This window comes from Seriola lalandi, unplaced genomic scaffold (assembly GCF_002814215.2).
Source record: "Seriola lalandi dorsalis isolate HSWRI2012SDOR001 ecotype SW California unplaced genomic scaffold, Sedor1 jcf7180002054925, whole genome shotgun sequence".
NCBI classification, from domain to species: domain Eukaryota; kingdom Metazoa; phylum Chordata; class Actinopteri; order Carangiformes; family Carangidae; genus Seriola; species Seriola lalandi.
Window position 1 is genome coordinate 1,166,119 of NW_019525477.1, and position 14,091 is coordinate 1,180,209.

The following is a 14,091-nucleotide window of genomic DNA, read 5'->3' on the forward strand; positions in this document are numbered from 1 at the left end:
TTATTGTACCCTACATATGCACATCTCCACTTTACTTATGCACACCCTCACTTTACATACCTGTACAGCACACACTTGCACTTTAACTGCTCTTTTGCACTTCTGGTTAGATACTAACTGCATTTCGTTGTCTTAGTACGTGTACTCTGTGCAATGACAATAAAGTTGAATCTAATCTAATCTAATCTAATCTAAATTTACTTTTAAGAAAAAATGTGAAATCATTGTTAAAACTGACATGAAACCTTGTGCAAGAAGATGTGGGCTTTATCACTATCCAGTGTCAAAGATACAAGATGTAAGTTGGAGCTGCTGATGATCTTGTGATACTGTGTGCAGATTTTCTGTGATGAAAGCAACATTTATACAATAATGGGACACTAAACTACTACTTTCATACTAGTTATTCTCTTACAAAAGCAGATTTCAGTGTAGGTCTTAATGCACCACTCAGTGATGCTAAAATAAAACCATTCACCAGCCCTGGTCATGGAGGAACCCATATTAATTGAAAAGGGGATGACAATGAGTTATTTTGAACATTCATAATGTGCCAGCTTTGGTTTAAATCTTATTTAACATAATCAATTATTAAGTACATGTTTCTGGTATACACAAACACACATGGACACTACTCACAGCATCCTAGTGGCCTCATCTCAGCATTCTGCGTGTAGACTTGGCAGATGTCAGCCATGCGTTTACACAACATGTCCACAGGGATCTCATAGCCGTACTTATACATCCAGTTAGCTGCTTCATACCGGGCCCTCTGTACCTGAGACCTGCCGTCAGCTGTGGGAGAGGAAGAGACAGAAAGAGCTTTTCAGAAAAATGAATAAAAGAATGGACAAATATATAAGTGGACAAAACACAATTTTTAAAAACTTTTTTGCAGAGAAAGAATGATAAACCTCTATGTGTAAATGGATCAACAAGATCACTGAAATTAGTGATTCAACATGGTTGTCAGACATGGCAGTCACTGACCTGATTAAATGACTTTAAATTACTAATAAAACATGTAGACTCTGGGCTGCTGCAGAGATATGAGCTATGGGTTTTGTTTTAGTTTTTAATTTTTCTAGCTGAATAATGCAACTCATAATAGACTATATCCTACCACTTAATACAGGTGACATGTTATTTACTATTGTCAAACTTGTAATGTACTGCTGTAACAATTTTTTTTTTTTTCTAGCAGATGCATTTCAAGCTATGTTCAGTGTTTCAGGTATTGTTGAGACTAAGCGTAACTTACCAGTCATGCCGGTCATGACACAGCCAATGTTCTCTGTGATTTTGAAGAGATGTGTGACTGTCAAGGCATCCAACAGCTTGTCCTGAGAAAGACATGAGACATAAACATCACTAACAGATCACCGTGCTCATACAAGAACCATAATGACAGCTGGGGAATCTGATCACACATTTCTTTAAGAAACAGAAACTTCTGCTCGATTATAATGTGTCCATGTTTACTCACAGGGACTTTCTTCTGTGTGACGATCACAACACAGTCCTTCCCTCTGACGGCTACAGAGGTCAGTCCTCCCTGGTTGATGGCTTTGAAGGCATACTCTGAAAACAGGTTAAAAGGTTAAAAACAACAATAACAGACTGCTCATGTCAAACTTTTCACCACTGTGGGCAAAGTTGTTTTTTGTTAAAATCAGGATCCAAGCTACTTAATTGTTTTGAGTATACATGTAAATACAAGTCTCTTTAAATATAACACAATGTATACAACTGTATCATAGTGGTATTTCACTTTCACGGGTTTTCTTTTGACAATATTTGTCTCAGGTCTGAGGCTAACATGCAATAGAGCTCAGATATAATGAGTCACTTGGAGAAGATAATTACTATTAAAAATGTTTAAAATTGGTAAGTAGTGTGCTACTTGACTGGCAGCTATCAGAGTTAACAAAATAAGGAATTCAACTTAATCGAAAAAAAAACATGTATGTATTTATGTAAAACAATAGCAAACTTATGGTAGAACTCCTCAGCTAAATTTAGCTAGCTGGGAGATTTGTTAGCTAGCAAACTGCAATAAAACGAACCTGGTTAGCTAGTATTACTAATTAACTGTATGTAATTAAAGTTAATAATATATTACCTGCAATTATTTTGACCATAATACCATGTAATGAAATAGTTATCTGTCCATAACAACATTGAGCTATGAATGAGTAAGCTAGAAGCTGCTAGCTAATGTTAGCCTGTTAGCCAGCAGTGATGACAGAGCAAGTTGAGATTGGTTAATTTCTCTCACTACTGACCGACTTGGTAGAGTCTTCCCTCCGGGGAGAAAATGGTGATATGGCGGTCAAACCCTGCGCTTGACCCCCGAGACATGACGGCTCCAAATAACTGTGGTAAACTGATGAAGACTGAATCTGAAACTAAACTGAGAGACAACAGAAGCAAAACATGGCAAACATTTGCTCCGGAAATGATCTGTCCGACTGAGGGCTTCTACATCCGGGTCAACGTCACAGGATTGTAGTTTTTACATGTCTCTACTGACAATGTCATGCTGCTCCTTTGCTTTGTTGCAATGTGATACCAAGGATTATAATAACATTTATTATTAGATAAACAAAATAAATTCTTGTGGTTTAAAGTCAATAATAAAAAACTACAAGCACTTCAGTTGTGTTAAATTTTTGGTTTTATTCACAGGTCCACCGTTATATTCAAAGCATATGATTCACATTGAATGACTTAACACCAAAATGCTCTGTTGTGAAATTAGTGTGTGTGTGTGCTCAGCGCTTCTGTGTGAGGCAAAGCCATTGTTGTGGTACTTCATAGGTGCTCCTGTCCTCTGTGTCGTCGTAGGGAACGTGCCATGAGTCTCCTGAAGTCTGGATAGTGGTGTCATATTTGAGAATACTCTAAACACACAGACACAATTAATTGGTATGCTTATTTCTTCATGTCAACATATCCACCCTCTCCTCTCATATCCTTCCCCTCCCGTTCCTCCTCTTCCTCACCTGAAATCGGACCCTCCTGTCTGCTACTACATATCCATCCACCACAAGCTGGTGACCTCTCTGCCATTTGAAGAAGAGCCGTCTGGTGGCTCCGTCTGGAAGGCAGGCCTTGTGGTCCCTCATCAGGTCCCTACTCACAAACCGACAGTGATTCCCAGAATGCAAAGTGGCGTACAGCAGGAAGGGGTCGTCCTCTGAACTGACAGACGCAAACAGGCAGGTGCGAGATAAACTGATTACAAATTGAGCCTTTTAAGACCAAAAAGGCTTTTAATGAACAGATGTATTTCAAAACAACAACGTGCTGAATGCTACATGTGAATTTATATTCTCTGTTCTGGTTTATTTTATTAGTCAGCCACCCACTTGTTGCAGCTTTTGCAGTTGCAGCACAAAACCCTTTTGGTTTTAGAGCAGATTTCAATTAATGCACAATGAACTAATTGCAGTTGCATGACTGAATCAATAAATTACAATGATATAATCTTTTTAGATGTTTTTGTTGCTGCTCCTGAAACTCCATACATATTCTCAGTATATGGCCAGTGTTACCCTGCAGTGTAAATGTGATTTATGTGTTTTCTGTAAACCGAATTCCATACTATTCTTCTTCATTATCAGGTGCTCACATGTCGTCAGTGAAGAAGCAATGGGCTTTTTCCTGGATAAGATTCATGTTGTGTCTCTCCCAGGATCTGGTGGCCCGCAGCATGTGTTTCCTCCCCAAGACCAGAACAGTCAGGCCCTGACGCTCCAGCTCTGACACCACCGCCAACAACTGGAACACACACATACCTCAATTCTTTTATTCATACTCACATTAAAAAATAGAATATGAAAGTTTAATGATTCAAATGTCTTTCAAATGTCTACCAGCTCCATTTAGAGACATAACCACACCTTAGGATGCAAGTAGTAGCTCTTACATGAGCAATACAGGTTTTAAGACAGGTTGTAACATTGTTTGCATCTGGCACTCAGACACTGGCTGTTTGAATGGATGTGTATGCATATGAGTGGTAGTGAAATGTGAAAAAGACAGTAAACATAGTGAATTAGAATAGTTTTTGTAAGTAACAAAGTCACGCAACAACAGTATACAAACAAACAATATGTAAATTAAATGCATTTGCATTTTCACACATCACAACTCACGTTCTAGGATGTCTTTTTGGATATCGAAAGACGAGCAACTGACAGAAACTCAGGCCACTAATTACTGTAACTCTGTCTAATACAGAAGATAATGCTATGAAGAACTCCTATCCTCCTCCTTGTTGCCATAGCTAAAAAATGACTGCTGTCTACTTTTACAATTATTTTGTAGAGCAGAGAAGTCCTATGAAATATTGGGAATTATTTCTTTAAATGCTTAGTGAGTCTGTAGGCTCTAGAGAAGCCTTTAAATGTCATATATTTATATTATTGGACCTTTAACGACTCATATGTTGTACATATCTCATTTTAACCATGCTAACAGCATGTCTCTGATGTCCATCGGTGCACCACTTTGCTTCAGACTGAAATACTGGAGGGACGACCTACTGGAGGGATTTGCATGAAAGTTTGTAAACATACTGATGGTTCCCAGAGCATGAAACCTAATGACTTTGGTGATCCCCTGTCTTTTCCTATAGAGCCACAATAAAGTTCAAATTTGAGATTCGAAGTGAAATCTGAAAGCCATTAAATTTGGTACAGACTAGGCTTGGGCGATATCCAAAATGTAATATCTTGATACAGTCCAGCCCAAATATTGTATTGAGTATGTTTCAGGCCAATGATACTGCCACTAATCAGCAGCTGTACAGTAAGCACAGCAGTGAAATGGTGTCAGACTTGGCAGGAGAGCAAACTGTGCAAAACTCAATATTGTGCAAAAATATTGCATATGGCAGGAAATATCATTATATACAATATTATCAAATATCAGCCCAAGCCTATTACAAACTTTTACATCTAGCACCTAATGACATTCCCAATCAGCCTTAGCTGTACTTTGTGTTTAGTGCTAATCAGGAAATGTTAGCATGCTAACATCCTAACATCCTAAACTAAGATTAAGGTAGGTATTGGCACTGTACTTTACTGTGTATTGATAACTACCTTCTAAACATCAGCATGTTAGTGTTGTCATTGAGAGCATGTTAGCATGCTGATGTTAGCATTTAGTTTAAAGCACTTCAAATATGAGGCTGAAGACTCTTCATAATCATAAATTCAGAAGCTAATTTCATGTTTCATGCATAGCTGTGCCGCTGACCTACAGTTTCATTCATACACACATTTGAATAAAAGTTTCCTTTAGTGGTCCTAATGTAAATTTTGATGACTTTTGCATTAATCTAAATCATTTATTTAGGTTTCACACAAACTAGATAAGACAGATGAGATAGGGAAATACATTTGTCAGTTTGGACTTTCCTTTGTCTTGCAGTTGCATAACATCTGAGAAAGTGTGAGTAAGTGGAAATGTGATATATTTCGGACAGAGACAGACACACACATACACACACACACACACACACACATACACACACATACACACACATCATGACAGACAAGACAGATGTGGGAAGCCAGACAAGTGGGCTAGGTGTTGTTAAAATCAGGTATTGGCCAATTATTAAGACACCTCCTACACACATCTATCATTTATACAGAGACACACACTGCAGGGTTAGTCATTGTGCAACTGTCAGAAAAGCCCCTGGGTTGGACAAACATATATGTGGGAAGAAACCACTAAAATCTAGACTGTAAAACTGTGTGTGTGTGTGTGTGTGTGTGCAGAGAGGATTCTGACTAAGCACCATTAGACTGGTTGCCCCTATCTAATATACAGATTAACTAATTTCATCTCTTTTCTGTACCACATTTTGCATGCATGTGCATCTGTGTGTGAATTCTCACCGTCGCTGACAGCTTGCTTTTGTCCTTGTTGGTATTTGCTACATTCAGCCCATCTACAACCACATCAAAAGCTGGCTTCCTCTGCACAAACGCTTTGAAATGCTCCAACTCCTAGAACAGACACATTATTAGACAGACAGAGAGACAGACATTAAATGAAATGCCAACAAAAACACTTGAGTTAATACAACATGACATTACTACTTGCTTTGCTATTTAACCAGAGAGCCTCATAGTATTTTATAGCAGAGTGTGTAAATGTTAATAGAAGAAGAAGAAGGCTGAGAATTGACCAAGAGAGTAAGAAATAAAAGATTTTATTTAACTGATAGGAATTTGTTTTTGCAGGCACTAGGTCATAAACCAAAGTACTGGACAAAATAAGATTTAGATTTCATGGTTGTGCTTGAGGAAAAGTCAGGGGATCACCACAGTTATATAAGAATTATGTAACAGAATTTATCCTCTGTGCCGTCTGCACCAAATTTTATGGCATCTCATCCAAAAGTTATTGAGTTATTGCAGTAGGGACCAAAAGTGGCCAGACTGACCAACCGACAGACGAATGGACCAACGTTACCATCTTTAGAGCTGCTGATAGTAAGCCTGAAAACGGATATGTTGTATTTATACTAATTTATTTTACATTTGATATTACATCTATTGAAGTCTTTTCCAGCCTGGAGCAAAACTCATACACACATTTTGTTTTTTTTCCTTCCTTGTGTGTGTATTTTAATTGTCCATTTGATATGGGTGTGTATTACTCCATTGCATATCTCATTCATGACCATAGAGCAAAAATCTGAAATGTGCTGATTTCTACATTTTGGTATAATGTCTGACAATTTGACAGACTAATTACTTGGATGTCTGACTAAATACATGGTGCTGAAAATGTGTAGAAAAAGTATGCAGAACTCTCTAATAACAACATCAGGGGTTGGTTCCTTATTGTGGTCGAGGAGCGTAGCTGAACCCCAGCTGTGAGCTCAATGGTCTGATGGTTGGCTGATCCTCTCGCTGCCTGATCACAGGCCCGCCAGTAATAAATCTACCTGGCCTTTCCATCTCTGTACTGAGATGGCAGAGCGCCAGCTGGCTGCATGACTGACTGTAGAGTTCTCTGTGTTTGGATAAAGTTTACAATCTTGTAATGTTTATGCAATGTGGACCTGGGTAATAACCTGGATTTTATTCCTTGTGTGACTACACTTCTTTTAGATTAGACTCAGGCTAATATGACAGAATGTAAAGTGGGTTACTGACAGCTGACTCTCAGCTTTATTTGCACTGGAATTCTCATTCCTCTAAAGGGACTAAGATACAGTATATAAAAGTTAATGTGGAAAAACATCTATAGAGATTCAGTGTCTTCCTGAGGCTTAATGTTAGCATTACCACAGCAACTTAAAATGCAGCAAATAGTCTCAGGCCCCCTCCTATCTGAACCCACCTGTGGGTCCCACTGTAGACAATGTGTAACATACTGTATCACAGATTTATACCATAACAGGAAAGTAGAGCTGAATCTTAGAATAGGGCGGCACAGAAGCATTGTTGGTACTTTCACTTTTAGATAGCAGCAGTATGGAAATAGGCTGCTGTGAATTCCCCTGGACTGAAACCTTACTGTGTGCACACGATCATGCACAACGTGCACCATGAAAATGTGATTGTAAAAATGTAAAAAAAGCTGTAATATTCCTCCTCTGATGGAGCGGTGATCTACATAAAATGCCTCACAAGCCCGGGTGATGATCAAGTGTCTATTTCAATTGTTTTAGTTCAACAAACAAACAAAAACACACACGCGCACACACACACACACACACACACACACACACACACGCACACACACACACACACACACACACACACACACACTCGTAGAGTATGGGATTTGGTTGAGATGGTTGAGATGTGTGTTTTAGGTTGGTGGCAAAAGGAATCAGAGAATAAAATGATGGGTGACACACAGATGGAAGAGTGGAGAAGAGACAAGTGATTGAGAAAGGGTGCAGAAATCCAAAACAATAAAAATTGTGCAAAAAAAAAAAAAAGTTTAAAATTGGGTCAGAAAAATTAAGAGAGAATGAAGAGAATGAGAGAAGGACAAGGAGGAAAAGAAAGATGGAGAGAAAGTCCAGTATAATTATCCAGGGACTTTCCAGAGCTGATATGTGAAACCAGCTCATTGTGCCACTGTGAACACACACACACACACACACACACACACACACACACACACACACACACACACACACACACACACACTTGCATACATAAGCTTTCAGGACCACTTATGCACCATTATTACACAAAGTAGATAAAGCACGATAGTATTCTGAAAACCCACAGCATTACCAATAACCTATATAATAACATAATAAAAGAATAATATAATAATATAATCAGAATACAAAAAAACTGGCTATATAAAGGCTTTTATGCATTATCACTTATTAATGTAATTCAAATTAGATTTCTGGGCCAACACTTTGAATTTAGGGGAAGAGATTAAGTGAACCCCAAAGTAACTGAGATAAATGACGAGAGGTAAACCTTATATGTAAGAATTTGATTGTTTTTAATGCTCTGATTGTGATTTTTGATATTGAAGTGCAACACTAGTATTGTAGTGAACTAAAAGTAATTTTTAAAAAAGCAATTTTTACTTGTTAAAATGATTAAAACTGAATTTGTGTTCTTGTTTTGGTTTCTGAAGCTTGTAACTGTGCTGAAATGTGTTCGACCAGCCGAACACATGATGCTCCTGTGGTCAGAAAAAACATATTGCATGCTGGTTGGTTATTTAACTCTAACAGTCTGGACAAAAAAATAAATGCAAAGGCAGTTGTAGAGGGGGTGCAATGTACTGCAATACAGCTCATTACAAATACAGCCTTTGTGAAACTGTTCTATTTTTTTTCATAAACTGGGTTAACACAAAGAAATGTTACCACTGGAAACTACAGCCTCAAAAATAAGTCAGATAAGGGATCTACTTTATTATATAACATATATATATAATGGTTGTTAGCTTGTATTAAATTGCACAGGGTTCACCAAGTGTCGTGTCAAAATGCGGGACTACTCTTGGTGTTTGACTCAACATCTATCTGTCTATCTACACATCTATCTTTCCTGTGAGCTGTGACAACCACAGTAATCACCACACACAGACAGAAAGACTTTGAATTGATCCCCTCCTCCTCCATCTGCCTCTCAATGCATCTGTTGCTTCATTGTTGTCTGAAGCTTGCCCATAAAATGAATAGCCTTAAATGGGGAATTAATAAAGTCGAGTTAAACTGCATGTCTCTCTGCCTTCCTCTGTGTGTCTGCTCGGCGGGAGGTAGCTGTGATCCAGATTCACATGGTGCTCCACATGCTGGAAATCCCCTCAATCTAACTAACTATTCCACCGACAAACTCCCCCTGCCTACTGAAAAACACAGCGGAACACATGTAAACTTTCTCTGTGTCCATAAATTAAATATGACTTATGATTAAGTACATGTTACGGATGTTGCCAAGTTTCTTTCTGGAACTATTTCAGGTGAATAACCTTGTTTTTTAAGTTAATTGTCAGTGGCATTATAAAAAATACAGCCAGTACATTCCAATCCAATGAAAAGCCTGTGCCCTGGCTCTGTCTCTCCACACAGACAGCGCACATATGCAGATATACGAGATAAAGTGTGATGACTGCATGCTTTTGGTTATAAAAGAGGCTCACAAGTTAAAAATACGGCCCTCATTTATGTTTAAGTTTGCGCGCATGTGTGTGATACCCTGTTTACTGTTTACTCAAAATCCTAATCGTCTGTGGGCTACAGTTGATTATCAAACAGGTGGTGTGACTCCTATCACTCTGACACGTTTGCTTCCAATGACGGGAAGGTCCTGCCGACCTTGAAGCATGCTAAACATGTCATTTTAATATAAGAAAGTTTAACTTGAAGGAATAGTTTGACATTTTGGGAAAGCCCCTTATTTGCTTTCTTGCCGAGCATTAGATGAGAAAATCGATACCACTCTCATATCTGTCTGTTCATTATGAAGCGAGCATTAAGACTGGAAACACAGGGCCAAATGTAACACAATCCAACTACCAGCCCCTCTAAAGCTCAATTATTAATATTTTATATCTGGGTTGTTTAATTCGTACATTAACTGTAAAAATGTAAAACAGACTATTACCATCAACCCATCCATCACCATGTATGTGGAAACTATAACTACTTGTAGTCAAAAATGTGTCTATAAAGCCCAGCAGCAAACCTACAACTCTGAGGATGGTAGAGATGACTGGCTTGCATCATCGTCTGAGTCTTGGGCTAATTACTAAATATCAAAGTCGTACCAGTCCAAAGAAATGAATCAGTACAGTCTTTGAACTGGATGGATAGACAGCCGCCTCACTGTGCCTGAAGCTAAACTTTAAAACGTCTCCTTAAAAGCTGGTTTCATCTCATTCATCTAGACAGTGACGGCAGCTGTTTGAACAAGTCAGAGTCTGAGAAGATGCTTCCGCAAACCTCAGTGAACCAATGGCGCCATCTGGCATAAGTCAGTGAAGCTACTGTACCACGCTGCTGACAGGTCAGCCCCCAAAATACATTTCCAAAGAGGATTTTTTACACACTTTTAGAACAACACCGAATTATTAGTTAGTATTAATTATTCCCTATTTAAAAATCTGGTAAAAACAAGCTAATTGAAAATGAACACAGCTCAGAAACTGTTGAACCTAAAATAGCATAATGTGTTATTAATCATGTTCTGTATTAATCGAAAGGTTTATATGAATTTAGATCATATTTAATGGACGACCTGCAATCACAAATCAAGTATAACTTAATAAAGTTAATATTTGTTGTTATTAATCTGTTCATATCCATTTGTATTTCAAAAACTGCAAATAATGACACTAAACTATAATCCAAGTAGAGATGTATTAAGCTCTCTATGACCTTAGATCTGAATCATTAGAGACTTATTCACAGTTAAGGCATGGAAACCCTACATATATGTGTGTGCGTGCGTGTGTGCGTGCGTGCGTGCGTGCGTGCGTGCGTGCGTGTGTATGTGTGTACCTCCGGTGTGGTCTTGTTGAAAACATCTTGTCCCTGAATGATGTCAGTCATCACTCTGTCTTTCAGCTGTTGGTACTCCTCAGCAGTCAGCTGGATGGACTCTAACTCTGACCCACAACACCTGCACAGACCCCTGGAGACACACACACACACACACACACACACACACACACACATAAATGACAGACACACACACTATCATAAGGAGCACACCACTTTTCCTGTTCACAAAAATGGATTAAATAACATGAGCTGCTGTGAAGGTTTTATGTTAAAGTAGGAGGTGGTGTAATTACTTTGGGGTGGCGCTGGTCCAACTTCCTGTCCATTTCTGTCCTGGGAGACTGAAGACAGGAAAAGAAAGACAGAAATAAGAGTAATGACAGCAAGGAGCAATGGAGATGAGGTGAATAAAAATTACAGGGAAGTAGATTGTATGAAGTTCATACAGACAAAGGGAAATTACTTTGGGCAAATGAAAGCAATGAACAAGCTCAATTATTTTAGTCAGTTGAGCACAGCCCTACAGTCTTGAGAGCATTAGCTACACAATAGACTGCTTCAACTAAAATGTATTGAGAAGTAATTTCTGAACTTTTAATGCTACAGTGTTCACTCCATAGTCAGCTTTCAGAAGCAGCACTTTTTAGTTCCATAATTGATGAGACAGATTAAATAATATCTTGTCATCAGATAATCAGGTTATTTTCTATATTTATAAAGTTTTTAATGTAAATTATTCAACATTATATGAAAATCTACCTTATCATGATGTGAACCAACCAATCACTCTTTCCTACCGCTCAAACGAGGTCTTGATGCTGCTGGCGAGGCTGTACTGTGGGTAGATCTGGTTGTTCCTCATGTGCAGCAGAATCCCCAGCAGCCTCTCCTGGTGTTCAGACTGAGACATGGCCTCTTCCAACCCTTCCACCTCCTTAGTCTTCTTCACTCCCTTAAACAGAGCGTCCCAGGTCTCCTGGTGTGGACTCAGTCCCTTTTCCATCAATTCATCATAAAGAGCCCAGGCAGTGGTCATGTCACCGTGTAACACTGCTGCAGCAATGATATCACCATAGTTGCGTGATGATGGGGTAAAGACCTGTTGGGATGACAGTAAAAGCTGATGAGATACAAAGTATGAGTGAGTTTAAAATGCTTTCTGACCAAGCAAACAGCTCTCCACCTTCTTAACCTCCTGCAGGAGGTTGACCGCCTCCTTCCACCTCGCTGTGCGGCTGAAGGACTTGATAAAGAGGGTGGAGGCTCCCGTTTCCAGAGAGGAGAAACTTCCCTTCATGATGTCATAGACATCAAACACCTCGGCATCGTGGCCACCGCTCACACATAGTGAAAGGTACCGTAGTAACAGCTCATAGGACAGCGTCCCCGTTTCCATAGTGGCAAAAGTCAGCAGAGACCTGTGTCCAAAAGATTTTAAAAACAGACGTGCTTAATTCATTGAGCTTTATGTTGCACATATTGGACACAAAGCATTAGGTACTCACTAAGTACATTACTGCAAGGACATTTGAACATCCACAAAATATTTAAAAAAAAATCACAGCCACACAAACACACTCATCCTCCTCTCACTTGGCAATATCCAGCTCTGCCCCAGAGGCGAACAGTGCATGGATCATCTTGATGTCAAAGCGTACTGGATTTCCCAGAGACTCCTTCAGCTTCCTCCACTCAGTAACAGAAAGTGGCCGGTCAGGAGGCTGCACCTTTCCTGTGAAACATGCATGCTTTAGTGCAGAGAACTGAAACAGTTACTCTCATACACTTTCATGGAGTCATTTAGACATCATAAATCATCTGAGTGTCTATTGAGCAAGTTTAAATATAAAAAATCTGGAATTATTTGTGCATAGTTATTTGAGCAGAATTGTTCCTGCATAAATCTGTTTTCAGAAATATTGTAGTATTTTGTACCAAAAGGATCTGAGTGTAAGAGGAAAACAAAGTGTGAAAGATGCCTAATCAGGTAGAAAGTTCTAGCATGTCCTACCTGCTCCTCTAGTTGTCTTCCTTTCAGGCTCCTGCTTGGGGTCCGCTTCATCCTCAGACGCCAGAATCTTCAGAATCTCTGCCGTCCTCTTTGCCGTCCCAGCAGAAAACACAGATTTGGGGAAGGATTGTCTCTGCCTTAGAGATGAGCTTTTACCTCCTCCGTCCACTGTATCTTCCCACAATTCTCCTTGTCTATGTCTGATGGTCCTATATCTTACCCCACCCTGTCCATCAGTCGGCCCACTGTTTTGTCTGACTGTCTGTCTGCCACCTGATTTGGGGTTGGTGTCTCTGCTGTACAGACAGTGTGCTGTGGTAGCCAGCTGTGAAGTTTTCATGGTGAGGAAAGCTAAACTTCCTTGGTGTAAGAAAGGATTTAGTGTTTTCAGGCATATTCTGACTTTAGATATCAAGTTGGAGCCCATGTTCTGAAGTTTAACCTCTGGGTTTAGTAGAACTTAATATAATCTATTCTGACTCAGTTTCACGTTATGTTGTATGTCATCTACAAACTGTAGAAAACCTAGTTCCCAAACCAACTCAAGACAAAACTGACACATGCTGTTGGGTGCATGAATCGCTAACATCGAAGACTAACCATGAGCTAACCTAGCTGTTTCTAAATACTGGAAGTTAAAGGCAACTATCACTCGTTGACTCTATAGACAGTTATAATCATATAAAGCAGACTCACACCTCCCTTCGATGTTCAACTTGAACAACTAACTCAGCTTAGTCCTTTCTATAGGACTTCATGGGTAAACACAACTGTAAGCATGACTTTAGTCGCACACCTCGACGTCATCAATGCTTGACAGCTCCGTTTGTGAGCTGCGTCAAGTTTTCATGACAACCAGGGAAAGACCGGAAAAACTTATTTGGTTACAAAATAAAGGACACTTGAAACGTACTTGATACTGAAGAAATTGAAAAAATTTGTTAATTATTGCACTGATGACTTTGCAATGAATATGGATTTGATTGATCGAACTGTTATTACCTATGGTATTTACTTTGCTGATTAAGTATTTCTTTTATGAGTTAGGTTTATTTTG

The 14,091-nt window shown here is 39.1% G+C and overlaps 2 protein-coding genes across 2 annotated transcripts in view; both read right to left on the minus strand.

Annotated features, from left to right (window-relative positions):
• Positions 1–2,462, minus strand: part of psma6a (proteasome 20S subunit alpha 6a) — a 6,335-nt gene extending 3,873 nt beyond the window's left edge. Inside the window, exons 1-4 of the mRNA XM_023431556.2 lie at positions 2,286–2,462; positions 1,487–1,581; positions 1,262–1,343; positions 640–795 (exon numbers count right to left, since the gene is read on the minus strand). Of these exons, the coding sequence (XP_023287324.1) occupies positions 640–795; positions 1,262–1,343; positions 1,487–1,581; positions 2,286–2,361 (409 nt within the window). The 5' untranslated portion in view covers positions 2,362–2,462. The remainder of the gene's footprint in view (positions 1–639; positions 796–1,261; positions 1,344–1,486; positions 1,582–2,285) is intronic.
• A 197-nt stretch (positions 2,463–2,659) lies between these two features.
• On the minus strand, positions 2,660–14,067 carry prorp (protein only RNase P catalytic subunit). The gene is made up of 10 exons (XM_023431570.2): positions 13,035–14,067; positions 12,617–12,755; positions 12,207–12,441; positions 11,821–12,122; positions 11,317–11,364; positions 11,021–11,153; positions 5,919–6,029; positions 3,635–3,783; positions 3,006–3,204; positions 2,660–2,903 (listed from the first exon to the last, which is right to left on the minus strand). The coding sequence occupies exons 1-10, from the start codon at positions 13,459–13,461 to the stop codon at positions 2,775–2,777; spliced, it is 1,872 nt and encodes a 623-aa protein (XP_023287338.1). The 5' UTR covers positions 13,462–14,067; the 3' UTR covers positions 2,660–2,774.
• Between the last annotated feature and the right edge of the window lie 24 nt (positions 14,068–14,091).

What these genes read in the sequence shown, in the direction of transcription:
- prorp (XM_023431570.2), bottom strand. Translation starts at nt 13,461, where the DNA reads ATGGGCTCCAACTTGATATCTAAAGTCAGAATATGCCTGAAAACACTA. An exon ending in TCCTGCAGGAGGTTAAGAAG is followed by an intron (nt 12,123 to 12,206) that starts GTGGAGAGCTGT and finishes TCATCCCAACAG; the next exon opens with GTCTTTACCCCATCATCACG. An exon ending in ATCAAGACCTCGTTTGAGCG is followed by an intron (nt 11,365 to 11,820) that starts GTAGGAAAGAGT and finishes TCCTGTCTTCAG; the next exon opens with TCTCCCAGGACAGAAATGGA.